The sequence below is a fragment of the Mytilus galloprovincialis genome, chromosome 7, assembly GCF_965363235.1.
Source record: "Mytilus galloprovincialis chromosome 7, xbMytGall1.hap1.1, whole genome shotgun sequence".
In the NCBI taxonomy this organism is placed as follows: domain Eukaryota; kingdom Metazoa; phylum Mollusca; class Bivalvia; order Mytilida; family Mytilidae; genus Mytilus; species Mytilus galloprovincialis.
In genome coordinates, this window is record NC_134844.1 from 992,540 (window position 1) to 1,020,530 (window position 27,991).

General features: G+C 31.1%; 1 protein-coding gene across 1 annotated transcript; it reads right to left on the reverse strand.

Moving 5' to 3' along the window:
* Positions 1 to 637: 637 nt before the first annotated feature.
* On the reverse strand, positions 638 to 27,991 carry LOC143082092 (ALX homeobox protein 1-like). Its single transcript, XM_076257644.1, has 4 exons — positions 27,595 to 27,991; positions 26,873 to 27,198; positions 7,969 to 8,094; positions 638 to 2,221 (listed from the first exon to the last, which is right to left on the reverse strand). The coding sequence occupies exons 1-4, from the start codon at positions 27,830 to 27,832 to the stop codon at positions 1,931 to 1,933; spliced, it is 981 nt and encodes a 326-aa protein (XP_076113759.1). The 5' UTR covers positions 27,833 to 27,991; the 3' UTR covers positions 638 to 1,930.

A 27,991-nucleotide genomic window follows, 5' to 3' on the forward strand; every position in this document is an offset into this window, starting at 1 on the left:
TTTCTGATTTCTTTTGGATAATGTTATGTCTTATCGTTTGTAGTCCACATAATTATAAAATTTCGTTTCCGTTCCTTCATTTTCAAGAAATTTCGAGATTGCATGTTAGTTACGTAAGCGCGTCACTGTTTTTTTTTATATTCTGCGATGTTTGTCGTTGATAAAATGTTTTGTGTTGTTCCACGGTTTTGACCATTATTATATTATTTATTTGTACGTTTCTCTATCATGAATTTTCTTGTGTGTATGTGTGCGTTTGTGCTGTCACGTAGTGTTTAAGCGATATTTTTTAAAGTTGTAATATAGCGGGAGGTTTGGCTAACCAAATAATCTTATTAACCCACCATTTATTCTTAACATGTCTTGTACCAAATCAGGAATATTGCAAATGTTATCAAATAGTTCGTTTTTATGTATGTTGGTGTTTATTTTTGTTGCACTTCGGTGTTCCTTGTGTTCTTTTGTTTTCCTACTAGTATAGTTGATGTGTTTCCCTCGGTTTTGGTTTGTAACCCGGATTTGTTTTATCTCAATCGTTTAATGACTTTTAAAATGGGGAAAACTACTGCTGTCTGTATGTAAGTTGTCTTATTCGCAGTTTTTACCACACAACAATAATACATTTGAGATATATATAGAAGTAAATATAATTTTTATTCTTGAAAAGTATAATAAAAACACTGGTCTTAAATTCAAAAAGTAGAAATCCATAAAAGTTGCCAAAATCTAAAACCAACGGGAATCATATTCCTGACTTGGTACAGGCATTTCTCGAAGAATATAGTGTGTTTTAAAGCTAGTTAAACCTCCCGCTTTTAGGACAGTTGTTAAAGTTCTGCTATACTGACAAAATTTTGTGCAAAATCTTAATTTATAAAGTAACAGCATTACCTTCCATCTCAAGATAAAGAACTACGGCACTTTATTTATTCTCATATATTAAATTTAATTATTTCAATTCATATTTATCTTTTTAAACAGAAGTTGAATACAAAATGTTAACAATTCCGATTGACGACAAAATCAACTATAAAATCTTTATACAAGTAGATAATTTAATATCATCAATAAATGTATTATACGGTATTTACACAATCATATAGGTATCCCCGACATAAGTAATGTTTAACACAATCATAGAGGTATCCCCAACATAAGTAATGTTTATACGTTCATTAGTAGATGTAATTTACACAATTTATACCAATAAACACATGGAAACATGATGATTATATATCTACTACTCTGGTATGCGATCATTCTCCAGTAAACTCCTTTCTCTAATTAGCTAATGTCATCACTAATTCTATCATTCCTTCTCAAACTCAATTTATTGACAAAAGCACTAATGTTGAGTGGTTCGGTGTTTTAATTGAAGATACATAATAGTTTTGCAATGCTGGAAGTTCTCCTCGCATGGTGTTACAGTTGCATATCAAAAGAATTTTCAAAAGAAAGCTGTTGGTTAATAACGTCTCAAACCTGCATTCCAGCATGTGAACGTTTACTAATGCTTTTTCTTCAAATGAAACAAAAGTCGTAAACAAATAACATTGGTTAACAGACCATATTATTCTATCATAACAGACCCGTGTATATAGGCTTTTTAGATCAAGTTAGAAATTTAACATTTGCAGTTCAGTCATTGAAAGACTTTACATTTCTATAATTTCTAATGTCAATCGTTCGTCAATGTTTCATTTCCTTCTGACATCTTAAGAACACTTATGAAAGTTTCTTCTAATTTTTCGTCATTGTTATCATGGACTTTCCACCTCATACTCCATTACTTAATATATACAATATATATATATAGCACCATTGTTTGCTGAACTAGAATATTATTTATCGCTTCACAGATAGTTAATTAACACAATGATTAAATAATTAGTGTATTTGTTTGTGCACATAACATTGTATTATATTTTGTTTACTTTCCGTACGCACTAAATAAACCCATTGCAACACTATGTTCATGTGCTTTTAATCGTAAGGCAGCTATGCTGGTACTCCGCCGTTCGGTAGGCTCACATTCAAACGATGGCGACTGGGTACCATTTAATGAGATGGGTGATTGATGGAGCCCGGTCTGGGGTGACGGGAAGTGTCCCTGATGAGCAAGGTTCATAAAACTAGGAACTTGTGAATGGTTGACCATACAATTAGAATTCTGCATTGCGTATGGCATCTGGTGCCCTCCCATCCATGGATTGTGTTGTATCTACAAAATAACAACAAAATTATAAGTCAGTCAAAACATACAAAATACCAACAAAATTATATAAGTCAGTCAAAACATACAAAATACCAACAAAATTATATAAGTCAGTCTAAACATACAAAATACCAACAAAATTATATAAGTCAGTCAAAACATACAAAATACCAACAAAATTATAAGTCAGTCAAAACATACAAAATACCAACAAAATTATAAGTCAGTCAAAACATACAAAATACCAACAAAATTATAAGTCAGTCAAAACATACAAAATACCAACAAAATTATATAAGTCAGTCTAAACATACAAAATACCAACAAAATTATATAAGTCAGTCTAAACATACAAAATACCAACAAAATTATATAAGTCAGTCTAAACATACAAAATACCAACAAAATTATAAGTCAGTCTAAAACATACAAAATACCAACAAAATTATAAGTCAGTCTAAAACATACAAAATACCAACAAAATTATATAAGTCAATCTAAACATACAAAATACCAACAAAATTATAAGTCAGTCTAAAACATACAAAATACCAACAAAATTATAAGTCAGTCTAAAACATACAAAATACCAACAAAATTATAAGTCAGTCTAAAACATACAAAATACCAACAAAATTATATAAGTCAGTCTAAACATACAAAATACCAACAAAATTATATAAGTCAGTCTAAACATACAAAATACCAACAAAATTATAAGTCAGTCTAAAACATACAAAATACCAACAAAATTATATAAGTCAGTCTAAAACATACAAAATACCAACAAAATTATAAGTCAGTCTAAAACATACAAAATACCAACAAAATTATAAGTCAGTCTAAACATACAAAATACCAACAAAATTATATGTCAGTCTAAAACATACAAAATACCAACAAAATTATAAGTCAGTCTAAAACATACAAAATACCAACAAAATTATAAGTCAGTCTAAAACATACAAAATACCAACAAAATTATAAGTCAGTCTAAAACATACAAAATACCAACAAAATTATATAAGTCAGTCTAAACATACAAAATACCAACAAAATTATAAGTCAGTCTAAACATACAAAATACCAACAAAATTATAAGTCAGTCTAAAACATACAAAATACCAACAAAATTATAAGTCAGTCTAAACATACAAAATACCAACAAAATTATAAGTCAGTCTAAAACATACAAAATACCAACAAAATTATAAGTCAGTCTAAAACATACAAAATACCAACAAAATTATAAGTCAGTCTAAAACATACAAAATACCAACAAAATTATATAAGTCAGTCTAAACATACAAAATACCAACAAAATTATATAAGTCAGTCTAAACATACAAAATACCAACAAAATTATAAGTCAGTCTAAAACATACAAAATACCAACAAGAAACAATTATCTAACAATGAGTAAAACTTAAACCTCAATCGTCATCTATAAAAATTTTCCTACCCGAAGAAATGTAAAAAATTCAATCTAAACACATGTATTGATTTATTCCTCGAAATATTCATAAAAGTTATGTAGAACTTAAAAAAAGAACCTCAAAATTAAATGTAAGGTTATCTTTTATATTATCAGCAATAATAATTCAGATTACAGAAACGAAAGTATGTAATAATTTATTAAGCTTCAACATTTACATTATAGAACATTCTTTCAAGTCGACAAGGAGTCAGCTTATCAAGTTGACAAGGAGTCATCTTATCAAGTCGACAAGGAGTCAGCTTATCAAGTCGACAAGGAGTCAGCTTATCATTCAAGTCGACAAGGAGTCAGCTTATCATTTCAAGTCGACAAGGAGTCAGCTTATCAAGTCGACAAGGAGTCAGCTTATCATTCAAGTCGACAAGGAGTCAGCTTATCAAGTCGACAAGGAGTCAGCTTATCATTCAAGTCGACAAGGAGTCAGCTTATCAAGTCGACAAGGAGTCAGCTTATCAAGTCGACAAGGAGTCAGCTTATCATTCAAGTCGACAAGGAGTCAGCTTATCAAGTCGACAAGGAGTCAGCTTATCAAGTCGACAAGGAGTCAGCTTATCATTTCAAGTTGACAAGGAGTCAGCTTATCAAGTCGACAAGGAGTCAGCTTATCAAGTCGACAAGGAGTCAGCTTATCAAGTCGACAAGGAGTCAGCTTATCATTTCAAGTTGACAAGGAGTCAGCTTATCAAGTCGACAAGGAGTCAGCTTATCAAGTCGACAAGGAGTCAGCTTATCATTCAAGTCGACAAGGAGTCAGCTTATCAAGTCGACAAGGAGTCAGCTTATCAAGTCGACAAGGAGTCAGCTTATCAAGTCGACAAGGAGTCAGCTTATCAAGTCGACAAGGAGTCAGCTTATCAAGTCGACAAGGAGTCAGCTTATCAAGTCGACAAGGAGTCAGCTTATCATTTATAATACTTCCATGGTTTAACTTATAAAAGAACGAAGCTGATCAGCTGCATTACAAAACTGAAGACAATTGCATCAACTATTGTTAACTGTTTCAATTTTGTGATTGAGTATTTTAAGTCAAGTATATATTCCGAATTTTGTACATCAATTTATACTTTAAAGATTATAAATCAGAAAACAGGATTTAAATATTAAGAATCTGAATCCATAATCTGGAACAAGTTAACGACTCTTGTGAATAAATCCTTTCTTCTAAACTTCGAATTGACTTGTTGTGGCAAATAGAGGAATTCACCTTAAAAACGACTTCGATAAAACTGTTCATGCAAATGTTAGAGAAATGTTAATTCTGTATGTGTCTGTCAAAAAAGTCAGGAGTCTGTAATGCCATGGTTGTCGTTTGTAAAGTCAGGAATCTGTAATGCCATGGTTGTCGTTTGTAAAGTCAGGAGTCTGTAATGCCATGCACTGAAAATCTAAATTAGTCACGATGACTATTCAGTTAGTCAAATATCAGTCGAAAGGTAGTCAAAAGCATATATGACTACCCATCAAGTCATTATGACTACCTGCGTGGTCAATTGACTATGTTAGTGGTCACAGCACCACGTGGTGTAGAGTATCGGTTTTCACGCGCACTCTTTCGCGTTCCCTTTATTCCATAGATTGTGTAGATGTAAACAAACCAGAAGGCACGGAAACTGTTATTTTATCATATAAACCAATTGTTTAAAGTAAGTATGATGTATATTTGTTTTAATTCTAACTTACAAAAATTGAATTTAAGAAAAAGGAGTGTATAAATGAAAGTAATATCACCACATGTTGACGTAACGACAATAAAAAAGGGTGGATATGAATACGGGATATCAATTTTGATACACATACAACGTATTGTCGATTGAATAGGGTATTTAGCGATATCTCTTTTTCATCTGAGCAAAAACTGTTAAAAATAAACACTGCAATCGATATTCACAACAATGAATTAAAAAATCAAGGTGGCTGTCAAGATCCAGGTGCTAACATTTCAATGCTGTGATATAGGATGGGTGGCTGTCAAGATCCTGGTGCTTACATTACAATGTTGTGTTATAAGATGGGTGGCTGTCAAGATCCCGGTGCTTATATCACAATGTTGTGGTATAAGATGGGTGGCTGGCAAGATCCCGGTGCTTACATTACAATGTTGTGGTATAAGATGGGTGGCTGGCAAGATCCGGGTGCTTACATTACAATGTTACAATGTTGTGATATAGGATGGGTGGCTGTCAAGATCCCGGTGCTTACATTACAAATTAATGGTATAAGATGAGTGATTAAATCACTAGTTCAAAGATTTTAAAATTTGTTTTTTCTTTAAACTTTTAACATGAATGATAATCTTGTTTATTGTTATATTTTAGCTTCTAAAATGACACAATTATATTTTTCAGCAAATGAAGACATTGCTATTTGTATGAACACAGCTGAGAGATTTTTTACCATAGAGAATACCACACTGACACATGCAGAGTTGTTCCCGACAAAATATCTGAAATAAACACTTCATATTAACAATGAGTTTATAATAAATGTATTTTCTTTATTTGATTTTTGACTTTAATATATGTCACTGAGTAATGGTTACACATGGAAACTTAAGATATAGGAAGGTTTTGAACATTGAGCACTTTGTGGTCCTACACTATTGTCATTGTTAGTATTGCTGCTGTGGTATTTTTAATGATATTATATTCCAGATGTATTTGTCAATCTCATGGAAGAGAAACAACAAAAAGTAGAATAACAGAAGAAATGAACCATAACAGAACGAAACGGAATGAAACGCACACAAATTAAATGGCAGAACAAAAAAACACAACACAAATTAAAATAACAGTCTAACAGTCGTGACTATTCACAGTAATCATGTTGACTAACCAACATGGTCACTTCCGACTATATCAATCAGTCATATGGACTACATTCAATTGTCAAACTGACAAATGTGCATAGTCAATTGAACAATCCAATTCGTCATAACGAGTATGACATATAGTCATTTTGACTTCCTAACATAGTCATAATGACCACCCTACTCAGTCAAATGTGACTAACCATCTAGTCAAACGACTAAGAGCATAGTCAAAATGATTAAGTGCATTGTCATCTAGAGGACAGTCAAAATGACTAATTAAATTGGTCAAATTGACTAATTTAGATTTTCAGTGTGGTTGTCGTTTGTAAAATCAGGAGTCTGTAATGCCATGGTTGTCGTTTGTAAAGTCAGGAGTCTGTAATGCCATGGTTGTCGTTTGTAAAGTCAGGAGTCTGTAATGCCATGGTTGTCGTTTGTAAAGTCAGGAGTATGTAATGCCATGGTTGTCGTTTGTAAAGTCAGGAGTCTGTAATGCCATGGTTGTCGTTTGTAAAGTCAGGAGTCTGTAATGCCATGGTTGTCGTTTGTAAAGTCAGGAGTCTGTAATGCCATGGTTGTCGTTTGTAAAGTCAGGAGTCTGTAATGCCATGGTTGTCGTTTGTAAAGTCAGGAGTCTGTAATGTCATGGTTGTCAGGATTCTGTAATGCCATGGTTGTCAGGAGTCTGTAATGCCATGGTTGTCAGGAGTCTGTAATGCCATGGTTGTCAGGAGTCTGTAATGCCATGGTTGTCAGGAGTCTGTAATGCCATGGTTGTCAGGAGTCTGTAATGCCATGGTTGTCAGGAGTCTGTAATGTCATGGTTGTCAGGAGTCTGTAATGCCATGGTTGTCAGGAGTCTGTAATGCCATGGTTGTTGTTTGTTGCTGCATATCATATTTGTTTCGTTCATTATTTTATACAGAAAAGGCCGTCAGTTTTCTCGTTTGAATATAGTTAATACATTGATTATCTCGGGGCCTTTTACGTCTGACAACACGATATGTGTTTTTTTACTCTTTGCATCCCGGCCCAATCTAGCTGTGCGTCGCAAGATTAGCCAGGACCCCAGGCTACTTAAAACTCGAATGATTCAGTGCCCTCTATCGGTCAGTGTCCTCTCGAGGTTAATGTAGCGATCGATAGTGAGTCGGAATATAACGACTGGATTATTCGGGTTAGGCGACTTATAGTTGTTAATTTCTGTGTCATTTGGTCTTTTGCGGAGAGTTATCTCATTGGCAATCATATACATGGCCATATCTTCTTATTTCTATATTATGTATAAATACCAAATGTCTTTACTTATTACTGAAGGTATGTATTGAATTGTAAAAAATATTGAATAATTGTTATCAACAATGTGAAGGAATTTTACTTCTTTTTTATCCAATGTAGATTGAGAAATAAATATTCCATATAGAGTGTACCAATGTTATATCATACCTGAGAATATGATTCTGGTCTACCTAGTCCCATGTCAAACGGTCCCGATGTCATGCCTCTCATAGTCTGAATCTGGCCATAACGTTCTCGCTTCCTCCACTTGGCTCTTCTGTTCTGGAACCAGACCTATAATCAACAAATATTTAAATGAATGAATCAAATCAATTCAGGTGTATTCATAAGGATTTCAAAATAATATCAATAATCCGTCTCAACCCATTGCTTAATGGCCATTTTGAATCTCAAATAATTTATTGAGTAAAATTTTTGCTAAAAATATACAAACTGTAATATAAAAATGTAAATCATTTGCAGGAATTGTCACTTACAGTTTGAATTATCACAACTTATTGTGAAAATGTTATCAACAGATGATGAGAATTTTATTATTCAAATTCGATCATCCAGTTTTCCTTTAATTCATATAATTGTGTGATTCTGCTGTAGATTTTTTTTGTTATTAAACATGTTTTCTGCTATTAGTAAACTTGTGATTTTAACTTATCGAAAAAATATCTAATAATGATTCCAAAGTTACTTAAAACAGTCTATGGAAGAAGCGATTCGATAAAAACTTTTCTTATATCAACGAGCGATATTGTCTTAAATCAACGAGTTGCATTGTGGGAAATTTCAGACGAATGTTAGCATTTGTACGAAGAAAGGCAGATTTCTCGGCATAAAGTAATGACTCTTTTCTTAAAACAGGGTGACATTTAACACAACATACGTCTGGTGTATAATTTCCATGAATTATTTTATGTAATAACAAGCAAGGTGTATTTAAACGAGAAAATTGAATTGTTGAATAAATGAAACATAAATGCACGATTTATCATTTGTAGGTGTACACATTCTATAAATATTATGTGGCAAATTCAGTGGAATGCAATTTAGATGAATTCAATTGTTTGCTAAGCCAAAATCACCTATAAGTCACAGATACTGCTATATTTTATAATATCAATGCGATATTTGTCTTATATCATAGCGATGATTTTATAATATCACAAATTTATACATGCGATACTTTTCTTATAAAACTGCTTTAGTTTTCTAATATAAAATGAATACGATGACATGTCACAATGCATGTCAAGAAAACTGTATAATCATAATTCACAAACTTAGATCATGACCGGTTTAATGTTTTAGGATCAATATCACTAAAATTTCGTTACTGTAACAAAATTAACGCTTACATAAACTTATTATTTCGAAAATGTTGCTTGACCCTATTGATAGTTGAAAGTGTTAACAACCTGTTCAGTCTATTGTTTTCAATCACATGGTTTAACATGTTAACCGACTAATTCTATTTGAAGTGATGATGCAATGGCGGAATTTAAATGTGGTTGCAAATAGTCTACCGACCTATTAGATTCTAATATACTGGTCACACTGCAATAGCCTATCCACATTGGTAATATCGAAATAGACAAAAAATGTCATTACTTAAAAGAAACATTCATTGAAACAATCCAATCCAATACAGCTCCAAATTACAATGAATATTCAAATGGTTAAATAAATAATCCAAACAAATCAAGATGCACAAATGCTGATGTCCCGAACTTTGAAGATACCAACTGAGTAGCCTCAGACTATAAATCGGACAACTTCAGATATAATGAAAATAAAAAATCTTGTCTAACAGAAAATGTATTTATTATTAACATAGAAAAAATATATTGAGAAGGAAAACAGTTCTTTTTTTTTTTTTTTTTATATCAAAGACTTTTCCCGTTGGTAAAGCGATATCTCTATGAACATAATCAGCTCGCCGCGTGGACGCTCTTTTACATCGCGATGACCGTGAGAGCATTCCGATGTGTTGTTGACACAGAGATGTGACTTTCGTTTTTGACAAGTAACGATCGTATAAATACGCGAACTTCTTAGTGCAAAATAACAATCCGTATCGCTTGTTATAAATTCATTTCTTCAATGAGTACTAAAAAAAATGGGACACAAATAAATAAGATGTAAATGTCTTTTGACGTTAGAATTGTGTATATATCTTTTCTATATTTATAAATTTAGATCTTTCAGTTTGAGGACTGGAAAGTAGTTATTTAGAAGGGGAAATTTTTAGATTTATAGATATAAGAAGATGGTACATGAGTTCGAATGAGACAACTTTCAAAGTAAACCATTTTAGATCAAAGTAGGGCCTTAAACACGGAGCCTTGGCTCACAGCGAACACCACGCTATATAGGAACAAAAACATTACTAGTGTTAAACCATTCAAACAGAAAAACCAACTGTCTAATTAGTATAATAAAAGGAGATTCAAAAGTACAGGTCAGATTTTGTCGAATCAATCTGAACGAGGACAGTATGATTCATCTTTGTCACAAGTTAGTTTCATTGTTATCAATAAAGAAAGTCTTCCATGCGTGCGTTGCGAGAATATCGGATATATATTATTTCGATGCGTTCATTATAAAATTTGTTAAATGTTATATATGTGAACAATCATTTTGATACTTAGCTATTTGATTACGACATTGTTTATTAAACCCTTATTTGATTAGTTTTGCTTCCAGAACCCATTGAGAAATTTGTAAGATGTTATCAAAATCAATTTGAATTTAAGCAATGGTCTTAAAACTGCTTATTTACATACAATACTACTAAGAAGTAAAATCACAAAAATACAGAATTCCGAGGAAAATTCAAAACAGAAAGTCCCTTATCAAATGGTAAAATCAAATGATAAAACATACCAAACGAATGGATAACAACTATCATATTTCTGACTCGGTACTGGCATTTTCAAATTTTGAAAATGGTGGATTGAACCTGGTTTTATAGCGCTTAACCTCTCACGTGTTTGACAGTCTCATCAAATTCTTTCATATTTACAACGATGCGTGAACAAAACAGACATAATAGGTAAAATTGTCAAAATATGGGTACAGCAGTCTAATATTAATAATAATAAGTACTAATATTGATATAACAAAAACACCGCTATGATATTTTAAAAGTATCGCATTGATATTAGAAATAATAGCATTTGTTTATTTATGTATATAAGAAAAACACAGTACTTCAAATTTTACACGGACATAAACTTGAGCTTCTAACTAACTTCTGAATGTATATTTAGGCTCAATTGTTGTTTATATTTGAACAATAAGTTTTAAAGTTAGTATTTTCTTAATTTTTCGTTGCCGAAAACAACATTTTCCGCATGGAATGTCTGCATATTTACAATTGATATTAGACAATATCGCTATGTGATACAAGAAAAGTTTTTATCGATACGCTTCTTCCATAGACTGTAAAAGTACTCACTGAATATATACTATAGATAGTAGAGAATTTCGAAATGTTGAAGAAAACGAACTTTGCATATAATTATGCGTTTTTAGAATTAAAAACTATACAATTTCGGTTAAATTTCTGAACTTTATTCATATAACTGATAAATTTCCGTAATTTCATGTCAGTGTATATTTAATCGTATTTTACTGATATGTTCATCATTTTGATCTTGGTTGGAATAAACGTGAGCATATGCATGATTGTAAGTAAGACAGCTATCCCCCAGAAAACCAAACGATAAACAACAGATCACCAAATGGCTTTCAACAATAAGCAGGACGATAATCAAGGAACACGGAGTCAACCAATCAACGATGGGCAAAACTTATAATGTATGGTTCGTTATAAAATAACCCGAGGTAACAAAATATTTAGCAAGACAAAAACATATTTGTAAAGGCTGGAATAACCTCTAAGACTTCCAAATTTTGTTTTCTCATGATGTGAAATTTGAAAAATTCTTCGTTGCAAATTATGACATGTAAATGAAACTGTTACAAAAATTGATTCGTATGTATAAATAATCATTAGAACTGTGGTTTGTATTAATTCTTATTTAACTTGGCATTGGTTATTGACACGGGTGTGTTCGTTAATTAACCACAAATGGCCATTCCATGTAATTAAACTCGTTACAGAGCCATTCGATCATGTAAAACCTCCACACCACGTGTTACCTGAATAAAACATGAAATCAACACTACATCTTATCTCCAGATTTTAATGAAATAGTTAAGTAATCTAAATTAAGTAAATTGAACAAATAAGATAAGAGATATATGATAACTTTTTGATGGCGGAATGTTTTGAAGTTACAGATCATAAAAATATTTATTTTATTTAGAATTGCCCAGAAATTGATGATAATTATGATTTACATCAATAGACATCTGTTGTCATAATAAGTTTCAAAAATAATATTTAATTTACTGCAAATCAACTTATTCCAGATTAAAATAATGAGTTTGTATTTAATGTGTATTTACACGAAAGTAGAAATATACAATGACGCGGAGGAAAATACTACACGCCCATGTTTCATTTAGGTATAGTCCGCAAAACATTACTTTTACAAACATGAATCTCAATTTTCACGTGTGCTAACTGGTTTTAAGACTTTCTTAAAACATTTAAAACTTTTAGCGAAAAAGTCTCCGGAATAATTAACACAGTCATGTTATTTTTTTTTTCTGTAAAATTGCATGACCATGATGACCTTCTTTAGATTGTGAATATTCAAAATAAAATTAAACCGAGAAAACCGACGATCTAATTTATGTACAAAACCAATCATGATAAAAACAAAACTAAAAATCATTGATTAAGGCTTGGTTCAACAGATCGACATGAATCGCGAAAAAAACAAGAATGAGTATACTATTATTTTATATATTCAGTAGATCATGATCATGGGTCAAAGCTCTAACTGTTCATTAGAATTAGAAATATCATAGGGAACATATGTACATATTTTCAAGTTGATTGGACTTCAACTTAATTCATCAAAAACTACCATGACCAAAATTTAGAGAGAAAGAGAGATAACGAGGACAATACAAATTACTATGAACAAGAATAGGAAAGGAAAATCCACAATCAGAAAACACTATCCAAAAAATTAAAGATTTACACAACAAAAAAACTAAGTGTGAACTCATAACTTCTGGAAGGGTAAGTACTTCCTCTTCCACTAGTGACCAAGACGTGCTACTCAACGAGTCACTACAAACGGAGATGAGTCGTATCATGTAATGTCACAATCTAGGAAAGTTCCCCTGTGTGTTAAGGAGAACGAGATTCGTACGTAACCCGTCCTTCGTATTTGCCAAAAACTAAGCCAGCAAAAAATGCATTAAATGTACATGTCTTTTTGTCTTCTAACTGCACTTGTGTTTATCGCTATATTACATCTTTTATTAAATAAAATAAAAATTATACTACATAATGTACTTAGTTATAAGTCATTAGATTGGGTAATATAGCCATTACTTTTAAATTAGACGCCAAATCGTCTAGGAACGAAAGAGGTGTAAAACCCAGTCATAAAGAAACATACAGATATGAAATTTAATTAAGTATTTAATGAAATTAAGTTATTCACTAAACAAATCAAAATCAGATGTTTAGATTGCAATGTAACGACCGGATCTTAAATTGTACATTTATTTAATGCACTTGTAGTAAAGTGTTTTGCAAATTATATTCCGTGTAAATTAAAGCTGTAGCGTGAATTCCAAGCGACCCCCTCGTATCATTATGGAGATGGGCGGGAGGAAATTTTCTGCGAGAACGTTCGACATCAAAGAATATTTGAGAAATACGATCTGATATTTTGTAATAACTAAAGGATAACAGAAAAAAGTTTAATTAACTCCCAGCTTGAGTTTGAGATGCTAATGTTGCTATCGCGATGTATGGCTAGATTTTTACTCGTCGCATTAAGTATTTTGTGGGCTATTACATAATTATGTCTGTAATATTTTCGCTAATATATTGTGTTTTACTTAAATATCTGTAGCTATTACATGAATTCTTTCTCTGAATAACTGTATTATACTGTTTCATGCTAATAAAAGTATGTTAGATTTAATTATACGACTCGTATCAAAGGAATTGGTCTCGTTTACCATTCAAATCTCCTTTGGGCTTATTTCTCATTACAAACCGCTTGAGATGTGTTAATTTCTATGATTAAACAAAAAAATTCGACAAATGTTATTAAATTGTATCATTCAGCAACATCGAATTGTTTGGCTAAAATTATATTTAATTTTTTAGGATTTCCTATGATCTTTTGTCTTAAACTGATTTAACCCATTGTCAGTCCCAAGTCAAAATGCATCTTGTTCAAGGAATTTAATCTTAATCCTTGGATTGTCTGTAAATTCATCCATATTTTCGTCGATCAAAAGTTTTAACTTGTGGCAAAGACACAAAACTATATATATCGTTTAATGACCGAATGTTAACCAATATAGGTGTTTTGTTTTGTTTTAAAACATATAACCTTAATATTTTTTTATTATCATTGTATATACATAGTTCGACTCTATTGGATAAAATAAAAATCCCTGTGTATTTTCTAATTTCGTTTTCTTCTGCGTTTGTAGGATAGCAGCTTACTTATGTGTAACACCTATATTATTTATAACAAAAAAGCGTATTTTGAAAAGCTAAGGTATACCCGAAATTTTCTTACATATATCTGATTTGACATTGTATTAATAAATGAATGTTGTTATCATAATAAATAAATACAAAGCAACATTACAATACGAAATGTATATTTTCTTCTGCCACTTGCAATACAAAGATGTCCCGTTTTCATATTATTATTTCTTATATTTGAAGGACACTATCTTCTGTTGTTTTAGTTCTATTTGCTGATTCATATAACTTGCTTGAACAAATAATAGTTTTACTCGATTTGGATCTAACTTATCTATGCGAGCGTCACGCATGAGGTTTTTTTTTTAGACGAAACACGTGTCTGCTGCAACAAAATCTTCCACGAATTTTTTTTGAAATTTTTTATACGTACAGGACAAAAATACCATGATAGCGTCTCAATTGTCCATGCATGGATTATATTTCAATCATTTACTTTCATAGAAATCTCAATTTAAGGGAATAAAGCAGTGCCCATATTTGTGAGATTTAGTACTTCGTTCAGCAGAAATATATATACGTTATCTGTAATTCCTACGCATATATATCATCCTTTTTCAGAATAACATTTTGTAAATCAATGTTTTTTTGTATTTTCTGTCTGTTTGTATTACATTATTAACTTAGGGCTATTCCAGAAAAAAATGTATGGGGGTTGGGGTTGGAAGGCATTTTTTGTCAGCACCCGCCACCCAGAAAATTGTAATTGAGAATTATAGTGCATTATAGTGTGAAAAGTTGCCCTGATACCCATCACCCATGTATTATTAATGCAATGTGCCTTCCAACCCCCCCCCCCCCCCCCCCACATACATTTTTTTCTGGAATGGCCCTTATTTAACGTTGGCGTCAATATTTCTTTATTTTCTAGCACTGTGTAGTTCACTTTCCATATCCGTATACTGAAAAATCAAAAGTATCAATATTTCTTTGTTTTTAAGCAATGTGCAGTTTACTATCCATATTCGTATACTGAAGAATCCTAGGACTTTTGAGCATTTTAGGATATATAGTTATATACGGATATGGAGAGTAAACTGTTCATTACTTCAAAACGAAGAAATATAGATAACTTTGAGTTTGCAGTATATAGATATGGAGAGTAAACTACATTGCTCGAAAAAGAAAGTAACATTGATGCGAACGTGAATTATAATAATAATGTAAAACAAAACAAAAAACCCAGGAAATACGAAAACAATTACTGAAAAATATCGATTTCAAAACATTTTTTTTTTTAAATCTGCTAACCGAGTTCCTGTGGTTATGCGCCGATTGAGGTACAGGATTGTGTAAAAGTTTGTAATGCACCGGAAACCACAGGCACTTGTCTCAGAATTTTTTCCCCCTATATACCTTAGTGTTATATTAAGGTATATAGGAAAAAAAGTTCTGAGACAAGTGCCTGTGCCGGAAACTGAGTTAAGTATATCGGTACAAAATTTATATTGCTTGAATCTTTAAACACGCATAAATAACGAACTAGTTTATTTAAATATATATTAATGTATATATCTCCAAAATATGAGGCGGAGAAATGTCTTCTTGTTTGAAATGTAGGTAGTCTTTCAATGCACTGAGATTTTCCTTCAACTTGACTTTAAAAAAATAAGCCCCGCAGTTGTTTCAGTATTCCGAAATTACACTCAAGAGGTTTATGTCGGGTATGTATATAGAGGTCTCAAAACTCATTGTCATAAACAGCTCGTTTACATACATATATTGTTAATCCATTTATGTATAGCATTAGAAGATATGTAAGAAGACAAGTGATTATATAACAATACATAATGTTTGACAGTAAGGCGGTTTAATGCTGAAAGTATTTTGGTAAAAGTAGTCCTAGACTTGTGAATCGAATAGACCCTTTCATAGATCTGAATATTGCATATATATCTTACAATTTCGCATGTGACTAGCAATCGAATACGTTTTTATATATTTGATTGTTTTCTTTTTAAAGTAACTCGAAAAATAAATGGTTACAATCTTCGTAGAACGCTCAAATAATACAGTATAAAAACAAGAAGCTGTGGTCTGATTTCCAATGAGACAAAAGATGGTAAGTAACTATAGGAATACGTGTTTGTTTCTACTGGAGATATTTTAAATACTAGTAGTTTTTTCACAATATTTGAAGAACAGAAAGTCCACGACATAAGGATTCAAAACAAGATATAAGTTTTTGATGTAGATGATTTACAAAATTGTAATACATAGATATAGGAGGGTGTGGTTTGAGTGCCAACGAGACAACTCTCCATTCAAGTAACAATTTATAAAAGTTAACCATTATAGGTCATGTTCGGTCTTCGACACGAAGCCTTGGCTCACACCGAACAGCAATTTATTAAGGGCCCCCAAAATTACTAGTGTAAAACCATTCAAACGGGAAAACCAACGGTCTAGTCTATATAAAACGAGAAACGAGAAACACTTATGAACAACATAAACAAACCACTGATCATCAGATTCCTGACTTAGGACAGGTGCAAACAATTGCAGCGGAATTAAACGTTTTAATGGTACCAAACCTTCTCCCTTTTCTGAAACAATAGTATAACATCACAAAATAGAAAGACACACTATAAAATGTCAATTGAAAGGCTTAACTCAATAAAAAAAAAAAACCGTAGTAACACAAACTAACACACACTGAACGAATAAATTTGATCTGTGATACAATGCAAATACATAGTTAATAAAAAATAAGGGATGAATAATTAAGGTTAAAAGTAGATAAATAGGTTTAAACTAAGGTAAAAGTATAAAACCGCTGTGAAAAGTTAAACAATTTTTAGAACAACATCAACTTTGAAAAAAAAAAAATTAAAAAATAATTACGTCATATTATACATAAGCACATGCAAATAATTTTGTTGTTAATAAAGTCATAAGACGGTGTTTATATATCCCAACTCGTTCGGTATGCCCGTGTGTGCGAACGTAATCAATGCATCACTGGGAAATTATTGTGTCAGGGATTTCGATACCATAAATTACTTAAAACTTTTACTAAATTCATTTATAGATATAAAGATTTGATTAGTAAATTTGGCTGTACCTGTAGAAAACTTATTAAAAATGGTATTTCACATCATAAATTTTACGGTTATATTGTACTTAAAGCTATGTGATCCGTGTAAACTCATCGAACCTTTAAACAAACTTTTAAGTAAGGGTTATCGTACCAATATTGTAATTAGATCTCTGAATATAGTTTTTATTGGCACTAATATCGATTTTGTCATTAGCTAATTAAAACATAACTAAATTGTATCTTCTTTTGAGGCGGGATGTATAGAGACACAAACACGTTAATTTGTATCTCTAATAGAAGTCGCTCCTCACTATCCTACTACCTGTCGATACATTAATTTTTGGCATTGCACAAGTCATGTCTTCTCTGACTGTTCATGACGTTAAAATACTAAATCCCTGGGATGTGTTTTAGATGATTTTAGTCTCTGATGCATGATTTTTTTCTTCATCATTAATTGTTTTTGGCTTTTGACTAGCTGTCAGTAACTGCGAGTACTCTCAAATCGTATTTTCTTGTTAACTCGACCTGCTGTTACTGTTTATAATGCTTTTTTGTTAGTTTATATTAATATGGATCTTGTCTATATACCAGGTTTGATTATTTGGAATATCTTCTAATTTTCACTTCTTCGTACTACATTTCTATGAACTTCAAGATTATTCTCCTAAAATCTGTACTGGGACGTTTTAGCTAGCTCTAATTGTATAGTGTTATTGTTGATATTCACCCCAATTGGTATCTGGTGTTAAATTATGTATTTATATGACAGAACTTTCTTGGTATTCCTAATTATTGGAAGAATTTTATACACATAAGTAGTATACCTAAATCGATATATTTTCCGTTTGCAAAGTGACCTCCGTGTGACCCATCTCGTAAAAATCCGGTGATCGCAATACGCATGGATGTCCTTAAAATAAACTATTATCTGATTGTACTTGTTAAACACGTGCTCAATATCCATGCTTTTTGTTGATTGTTGACAAACAGGTGACTTTCTTTATACTTCGGCTTCAAAACACGAACTTTAGTTACCTGCCATATTTTCACAATAACACTGACCGATTGAGAAAAAAAAATTTACGATTATACGAAATTTATGCGAAAAAAAATGATAAAATCGTGCACAGAAGTCTAAGTTTATGATGTTTGTATGCATTGGTTCAAGAATCGACTCCGTCTAAATAATCATGCTAGTTGGGTCAAAGCATGATAACTTATAACATATACTTCTACTAGCTATGAATGTGGTTGTTGGTGTTTGATGTTTAATGTCTATGTTTTATACACCTTTTACATGTGTAGTTTATAATCCCATCAAAAGAATTACTTTATGTATCTTCATTTACTCACAAGAGTTATACAAGTATTATGGTAATAAAAGTCCTTCACTAATACAAATTTATTTGAAAACATCTTAAACTCCCTCTAAAACATGTTAGTGGAATTGGTTAATGATAATTTCATTAAGGGGACAGAAGTGTAACTATGGCGGCATGTTTAAGTGTCATGCTTATGAATTAGGCTATTGGTAGCATTCGTTTATAAGATCTAGTACTGTAATTAAATCATTTGGGTTTCCTCACTTATATTTATAACCTTCTCAAACATACAATTACGTTTCTTGTATTTGTCATTGTATCATCGCGCATGGATGACAAGTGTTTTATTTTTACTATTTGCTAGGTGGTAAAAACAGATAAACGCCAACAAACGTTACTTGAACGTCCGATAAATGCTTAGGTACGCTTCTCGTACGTCCAATACACGTTTAAAGTTCGTTGTGCATACAATACAGATATGATTGACAAGTTGAATTCATCCAACTAGCGTATTGCCAGCGTACATGATTTTTTACCACGCCCGGTGTACGTCGGAACTATACGCTAATTTGTGACGCCGGTATTACTTTTCTTTTCATAATTTTATTACTTATAGTTTAAAAGCCAAATTTGAAAATCTTATAAAATTCTTGTTACTTTTTCATTGTTTTTTGAAAAAAAAAGGTACCAGGGAATCACCTCCAGCAAAATTATCAATGGATGATATCCCAACAAGGCTGAAGCACACCGACTCGTCTTTTTTCTGTTTTATTTTAGTTCCGTTATTTATATACTTTTGATTTATACCAGTCTGTTTGTTATTTTGAAAAAGATTCGCGAAAACCCTTATAGATATCGGCTGCTTTGAAATGTTCTCGAATATTTGTTTTACTGACCTTCACATCAGAGTTTTTTTATTGTGTATATAGCAAGAGTGTCGATGCCTATTTGGTTTAAGTGTTGAAGAATATATCATGTAGCCTCTCGTCTCTTGTTGAATACTCTCTTAGCTCGAGGCGATTTACTTTTCGCTTCACACACATACACATAAACATAGTTTTATTATATTAAAGAAATGCATGCATGACTGGAGAAAAATACGGGCAACAATCAAATTCGAATTTTATTGAAACGTCCCAAGAATTCGTTCTTAAGCATATACATGGAAAACACTTAGGGAATTTCTCATATCTAAATAAAATAGTTGATCCATTTTTGATAATCTTTAGGGTTTATATATATATATAATTATAATTGAACAAAAAAGTGTCATGATCAATAAAACTGAATTAATATCAGGGGTAGCTAAACCAAATGATATAATTGTAAATTAATATACGAATAGGTGGCTTTAAGAAAATCAAAAGAAAAGGTAGGGTAACCTTACTTTTTTTTCTTTTTCGGCTAAAATATAACATAGCAAAATTTTATGAAAGATTCCTTCATAAAATTTGTAACAGAAAATGCACTATTTCAGAGTTACCTACCCTTAAAATGCCAATTTAAAGTATTTAAAAAATCAAGCAAAAAATCTAGTATCCTCGAAATTTTTTCGTACTTATAAGTTAAAATCTTACAAATTTATTCTTTAAAAAAAATTAACATTAGTTATCTGCATTCATCATCAAAGTTTTCTTACTTGACTGAAAATCGGGACCTTAGGTTCTTTGTTATTTACAATCCAAGATGGCGAAAGACACCCATACCATGCACCTTAAGTCACGTATTTATATCATCTATTAAGTCATATATTTATATTCTATTTAAGTCATATATTTATATTCTATTTAAGTCATATATTTATATTCTATTTAAGTCATATATTTATATTCTATTTAAGTCATATATTTATATTCTATTTAAGTCATATATTTATATTCTATTTATGTAAAGCCTAAATATTCTATTTATGTAAAGTCTAAATATTCTATTTAAGTTATGTATTATATTTATTCAGGCCAGTCATCTATTTGTACATAACGTCATTATTCAATTCATATATATTATAATACACAACTTTTAATAATAAAAATAATTTACCACGTTAATTTTCCATCAAAAATTTGATAATAATAAAAGAGGTTTTTCAAACTGTCTGCCTAAAATCAAAAATGATAATAAACGCTGACTCGAAAGCAGACGTCTCCTGAACTCAGTGAAATCTCGGTGTGTATTTTATTAATTCTCAGTGGTTCTCATTACCCCATCATAATACCAGAAATCTAAAAGTAATAGAGGAACCAATTTACGTATTAAAATAATTCAATTACTAAAATAGGATAAGTACAAAAGTATTGACTACGTTCTTTACAGTTATTATAAGTTATTAAGATAAGCGGTTTCTCATTCAGAAAGCGTTTATAATTCTTTCATTTTCTGAATATTTCTGTAATTTTGTCTCAAGTGGCAGGAACAAGTTGTTTTAATAGATCAATTTAACAACAGGTTTTTTTTTTCTTTCTTTTTGTTTTGGATATGTAAGTAAAAAAATGTGTGAAAATATCATCTATTTTCTTGCTTATATTACTTCATATTTACTCTGGCAACAAACATTGACAAAAATAATTAGCAACGTTCGTTTTAGGAGGTGCACTTTTGATCTTATTCCGAATAACACTTTTTTTTTTATATGAAAAACATATATTTTTAAAAAGGCATACACATTTCAATAGGAATGAACATAAGGTGAGGTTTTTTTTAGTGAACAAATAATTTTGTATTTCGGGTTGACCATGTTTACTTAAAAGGTATTGATTTAGACAGGAATGATTCTACTGTGGTTTCAGAGAATATTGCATATGAGCATTCCCGGGAGTGATAGAACGGACATGTTTGGTCATCTCTGTGACTTCGGTGAATTCGGTGACTTGTCAAATTCTGTCGTGTAAATCTGTGAAAAGGGGTCAATTACCAGTACATACTAGAGCTCTCAGTACACATTATTCATGAAAAACAAAAACATTAAAAACTAAACACCACTTCTCTTTAGTAATAAGATAGAAAACCCACATGTATATGTAACTAGTATATGTAAGCATAGATGTAATATTACATCTATGATGTAAGCTATACTATATCCTATACCTCATTGTATTTTCCACCGTTAATCTTAATCACTGCATGTTGAAGAGGGCAGGGGCTGTGTCAATGAAAGTATCCTAGGATATGTCCTAAGATATGTCTTAGGACATTATTTAGGATGGTCTTAGGACGTGTCTGAGACATGTCTTAGGATGTAAAACAAAGCTATCTTAGGATAGTCCTAACTACGATGGTCCTAAGACCATCCTAACACATTTATTTAATTGAAAAAAATATGTAGGGAATTCAATGACATATATTTTTGTTCTATTTCACTATATGTGTAAAGGCAGAAAGGAGGACTCTTTTATGGAAAACAATTTATGCAAAATAAAAGTTTTAACGTAATACTTGTAGAACGTTATTATACACGACAAAAACATACTTGTAAATGAATTGCATACGACAACAAAACTAAATAGTCACACAACTTTGTTAAATGAGATATTCGATTCGTGTTGGAATTTTTGTTTTGTCTTTGGGTCCACTCGATTTTATTGCATGTATTGAATAAGGATTAAGTAAAAGGAAGTCATTTTCCCCCACATTTAAATTGACATAGCACCGTTTGGTTAGGTGCAAAAAATGTTACTCATGATGATAGTATTTTTTAAGCAAAAAGGACAGGCCCATTTATTCCATATAAATGTATGAGCGTAACGATATGACATCGTCAAACATACTTTTTGGAGATTTTCTCTTGATGTCCATTTCATATAGAGTTGTGTACAGAAAAGCAATTTTAGTTAATAGTAAAGCATTTCACCATATGACTTGTCCGCAATATCTCAATGTAATTTCTAGCACACCCACACAAATGTCTTGTAATATGCTTATTATTCCCAAAACTCAAACTAAATACTATGAACGCTTTTATTTTTATATCTGGAAGCATTTTAAATAACAAATTTGTCTACAAATTGAAAATAATGTAACACAATTGAATCTTTAAGAAATATTGAAAAATTTTGTTTAATTGGTTTATTTTTTATAACATTATACTAGTTTATTATTGTATTAGTATTCTTATTAATGAATTTATGCCACATTTGTTGTTTTTATTTCGTTTTAGGACATCGTAACCTTTTAGGACTATCCTAAGACACCTATTTATATATCCTAACTTTAGGACCAAATTTAGGACATATCTTATTTTAGGACACCTTCGTTAACCTGACTTAGGACTAAGACGTGTCCTAAGACCATCCTTAGACATGTCCTAGTCCTAGGACAGCTTCGTTGACACGGCCCCTGATTTATATGCTTGTTTCATTAATATCTATATGAAATTGTATATAGTGTAGTATATATATATCATTATGATATTGATAAGTACGTCTGAGTCAGTGACAACTCTACAACAGATGTATCCATCGGATCACCATCAATGATGGTGATACATGGCTGTGTACATAATGTATATACAATAACATCTTCATGCCTTATATATCATGTACTGTAGTACGCCGCTAGATTAAAACTGACGAGGAAAGGTAACACACGGCCAGCAAAAGCTCTTTTTTTGAGAGCCCAGGTGGTCGTGTGGTCTAGCGGGACGGCTGCAGTGCAGGCGATTTGGTGTCACGATAACACAAAAGCATGGGTTCGAATCCCGGCGAGGGAAGAACCAAAAATTTGCGAAAGCAAATTTACAGATCTAACATTGTTGGGTTGATGTTTAGACGAGTTGTATATTCATTATAATAGTGTATGTACTTTATGAATACGTTATTAATTTTTTTTATGAGTCTCATGAAGATTCGTTTTAACCAGGGACTTTCTATACTAGTCTCGTTAGTATAGAAAGTCCCTGTTTTAACTTATTGGATTATCGTCTTGAAATACAGATTATCTTATTCATTTATTTGATAATATATGCTGGGTAAAATTCAGTGAAACAGCAATCGTATATAGTTAACTACGCCATTGACTTGATTTGCTTTACATATTTTACATATTTGATAAACACTTTCGACGATTAACAATATCTATGAGGAAAGAACTTAAATACATGCATGGTGACAAATTGGGATGTACGTGTGAACTCAGCATTTATAGTGTACCTGATACAGGTAAATCGAGAGAAACGCTTTGAATGAACAACATTTGTAAAGTTATAAATGCATCACTGCTGATGAACTGTCAGCTCGGTAGTCAGGGCTCCAGGCCGCTGACATGATTAAAAACATGCATATTTTTCAAAATCCCCCGTTGACAATGATGTCAGCATCTCCTCAGGCAACGTTGGCCTAAACGATGAGCTTTTTGTGGTCTTTTGGTTATACAGCTCCAAACGTTTCTACGTAATAATACATCCTTGACTTTTAATTGTTTAGGTTTAAAAGTTCCCGCGATGAGTAAATCGAAAAAGCGGCTCGAACCCACAATTTTTATGAAGTGTAATTTTCATTTGAAAACATGTGGCGGGTATCATAATAATTATATAGATTTGATTAAGAATTTTTTAATATATATATTTGTTTTCAAGATAATTTTGTGTTTTGAATTTTGTAGAATATTGGTCCCTCTCTTCTCTCCAAATCTTGTTCAAGTATTTTATGAAAAAATAATAATCTATAGAGAAAGTAAAATAAAATGAAAAATGAGCGAATAAACAAAACAAACTATTTCGAGCAAATGAAAATACCAACAAAAAACACCAACAACAAAAAATAGCTCAAAACGCGACTATAAAAAAAATACGAAAAGTACATAAATAGAAACAGTTGCTTCACGTGTTCTATGATTGTTGTGAATATATCATAAAACCGTTTTTTTGTAGAAAAAAAAAGAAGAAAATAAAAGCTATCTGTTCATAATAAAAACTCGACGGGGTGCTTTTTTGTTTCAATATACAGAAATGGTTTCGTTATAGGTTTTCTCGTATGGTTTCAACATTTACACTGTTAAAAGCTTTATCCGAAGGAACTTCAATCGATACAGCATTATTCCGGGTTTGAATATTAATTCAGTCAACACGGCGACACTGTATATATCGTATCAACAATAAGTTCATAAGTGTAAAATTGTACCGGATTAGTACGGGACAGCTTCTAAAAATCATACTATCATATCTGGTATATAATAGATTCTTTTAAACAAAATCACATTTCAACTTTGAAAAAAAAATCGGAAGTAAAATTATCGTTTACACAAAGCTTAGATTACGAATATTCATCTTTTTTCTATTGAAATTTTACTTTTTATGAAATATTTATTTTGCAGTGAAAGGGATTTGTAATGATACTAACAATTACTAATTCCTCACACCAAGGATTTGTATAGTCTTACTATATACTTATATCTTTCTTATTTCAATTTGTCAAATTTGAACATTAGTATCGGATAATTTACTTTTTTTTACATACAAAGAATCAAATTTGACAAATTGAAAAAAGAAAGTGTAAGGAATTGGTAATTGTATTATATGACTCTAGCAATTTATGAATTAACTAAATTATTAAAAATACAATACATAAGCTTAGTATATATTTATTTTTGCTACTCCTGACTAAACTAAACTTTTTTTAGATATTAAAGACTACTGTTTTTTATTGAAATGTCAGTTATGTGAAATATAATTTTTATTACAATGAGGATTATTTCCTCCTAAACTCAATAATCCGTTGATGAAATAACGAGTTTGTCAATAAAAATAACAAGTCTGACAATAAACGAACAACAGGAGGTCACACGTACATGTGTTGTAAAACGTCAATTTGTTTATTTAGTGTAAATAGCCAGTAATCAGCCGCACGTGTCTCCGAGCTCTTTCGTTAAATAACCTTTTTGATCCCTAACAAGACTAATAAATTGAATTATATACCTATTTATGAATGTCTATCATTGTTAAAAGGAAGAGGTATTATTGTCTTAAACACTTTATTTTAATGTATGAAAGTTCATAAATTAGAAATGGTTACTTGAGATTGATTTATCATTTCCAGAAGTTAACTGTTCAGGTATTAACTAAATCTAATTAAAATGTAATTCAACTGATTGACGTTTTGATATTTTTTCGGGAGAAATAATTCTATTTTATTTATTTACTTATTATTATGTTTTAAAACTTTTACTTTGGCTATAGAGATTTGCCTTTGCCATACATTTTTGTATTAATTTTTATGTAAAAATCAGATATCCGGATTGTAAAAGTAAGAAGTCAATTTGATACAGATATATACTGGGGTTCGCCGGTTTGCGACATCAACCTTATTTAGTTGTCTCTGATTTTAACAGCCTTCAAATTATTACGTTGCATCACGAAAAGAGTTAAACAATAACACGCCAAAAATACAGAATTGATTCATTTAAGCTGACAACTGTAACAAAAATAAATAATAGAAATAAAAGAATGAAAGAGAAAGCAAGAAAGAAAGACAAATAATCATTTTGCTGGAAAGAAAGAAAGAAAGATATAGATATAATAATAATAAACAAAAAGAATTACAATAAAAGTATAGAAAGAAATAAAAATAAAGAAAGAAGGAACAGGAATATAAGGCCACACTTAAAAATATTTTGGTTTGCCCAAACCCTACCCAAAGGTTGAGACATTGGGTAGGTAGGTAGGCATTTTCTTCTTTTTTTTTCAAAAAAAGATATTGAAGTATCAGATGTTTATTATTCTTCATGCCTATTTGATTAAAAAAAACCTTCTTCAAATCAGGACAATAAAAGAATTTGAGTAGGCATCTTTTTTCTGGGTAGGTAGCGTTTGGGCAAACAAACCTATTATTTATTATGGCCTAATGAAAGCAAAAGAAATATATTGATCTGAAGAAAGAAAAGAAATTTAATGAAAGAAAGAAAAGGAATGTAATGAAAGAAAGAAAGACAAAGAAAGAAAGAAAGAAAGAAAGAAATACAATGAAAGGAAGAAAAGAGATATAATGATAGATATAAAAAGAATATAATGAAAGAAGTAAAAAATATAAAGAAAAAATAATTCCCTACCTGAACTCTGGCTTCTGTTAAGTTACATCTAAGCGCTAACTGTTCCCGCGCATACACATCCGGGTAATGAGTCTTTTGGAACACGCGTTCCATTTCCTCTAACTGAAAACTTGTAAATGTCGTCCTATTTCGTCTCTTTTTATTCCTAGCGTCATCTGTATCTTCTTTCTTTATATTTTCGTCTTCATCCTCCGTCGATTCTGACTTCCGAGACAAACTATCAGTTGATGAATTTAGATCCTTAGAAACTCCTTTATCCAACTTGGCAGTTTTATTTTTGTTTTCTGGAGATGTTTCTGAATTCTTAGTTGTATGGTCAATAAATTCTGAAAATGAGTAAATAAACTAAAAAAATCATAATTAATTAATAATCCAAATTAAATTTTAATACTTTATGGATAATTTGATTTTAATAAAAACCGTTTACAAATATTGATTGTCATGACCTTGAAACCTTCATAAAAGATGTAACTAAATTATAATAAATATATATGATTAAATAAATTATATATAAAAAAAAATACAGCTTTACAAACAAATGAAAAATTGCATAAATAATATGAATATTAAGTATAAAAACCAAAATAAAAATGTATTCCATTCTAAATAACACTTGATACAAACCCTCCTATATTTGTTTCCGCCATATTAATATACTGATCTTAATTTAATAATAAGTGATAATTAATTAAATTACAAGTCTAATACATATTAATTTGTACCTTTGTGTAATCTGTCCATTTCTTTACGTCCAGCTAAGATGCCCTCAATAGAATGGTGAGTATTGATTTGGGTTTTGTGGTCCATGGGTTGTAATGTTCCTAGTCCGTGGGTAAACTCGTCTGTATTGTCGGTATACTCTGCTGTATCAACGTCGACAGTCTCTGATGGTTTAATATAGTTCAAGTACATGGAGTGCTTATCAATCAAATCTTCAGAAATCATGGTAGTGCTTAACATTTGGTAGCAATTAAAGAGTAGCAAAACTTACACTTGTTTTATGAAATCAAAGAAAATAGAGAGGTGACTGCTGAAAGTCCCAGTATAATAATGACAGAGATAATCTTACCACTTCGTCTTGGCAAAGATATACCTTACTATCATATGATTAGGATAAAT

Excerpts from the sequence above, each read along its gene's own strand:
- LOC143082092 (XM_076257644.1), bottom strand. The coding sequence starts at position 27,832 with ATGTTAAGCACTACCATGATTTCTGAAGATTTGATTGATAAGCACTCC. Across the intron at positions 27,199-27,594 it reads AATGGACAGATTACACAAAG|AATTTATTGACCATACAACT; the intron begins GTACAAATTAAT and ends ACTCATTTTCAG. Across the intron at positions 8,095-26,872 it reads TAACAGAAGCCAGAGTTCAG|GTCTGGTTCCAGAACAGAAG; the intron begins GTAGGGAATTAT and ends TGTTGATTATAG.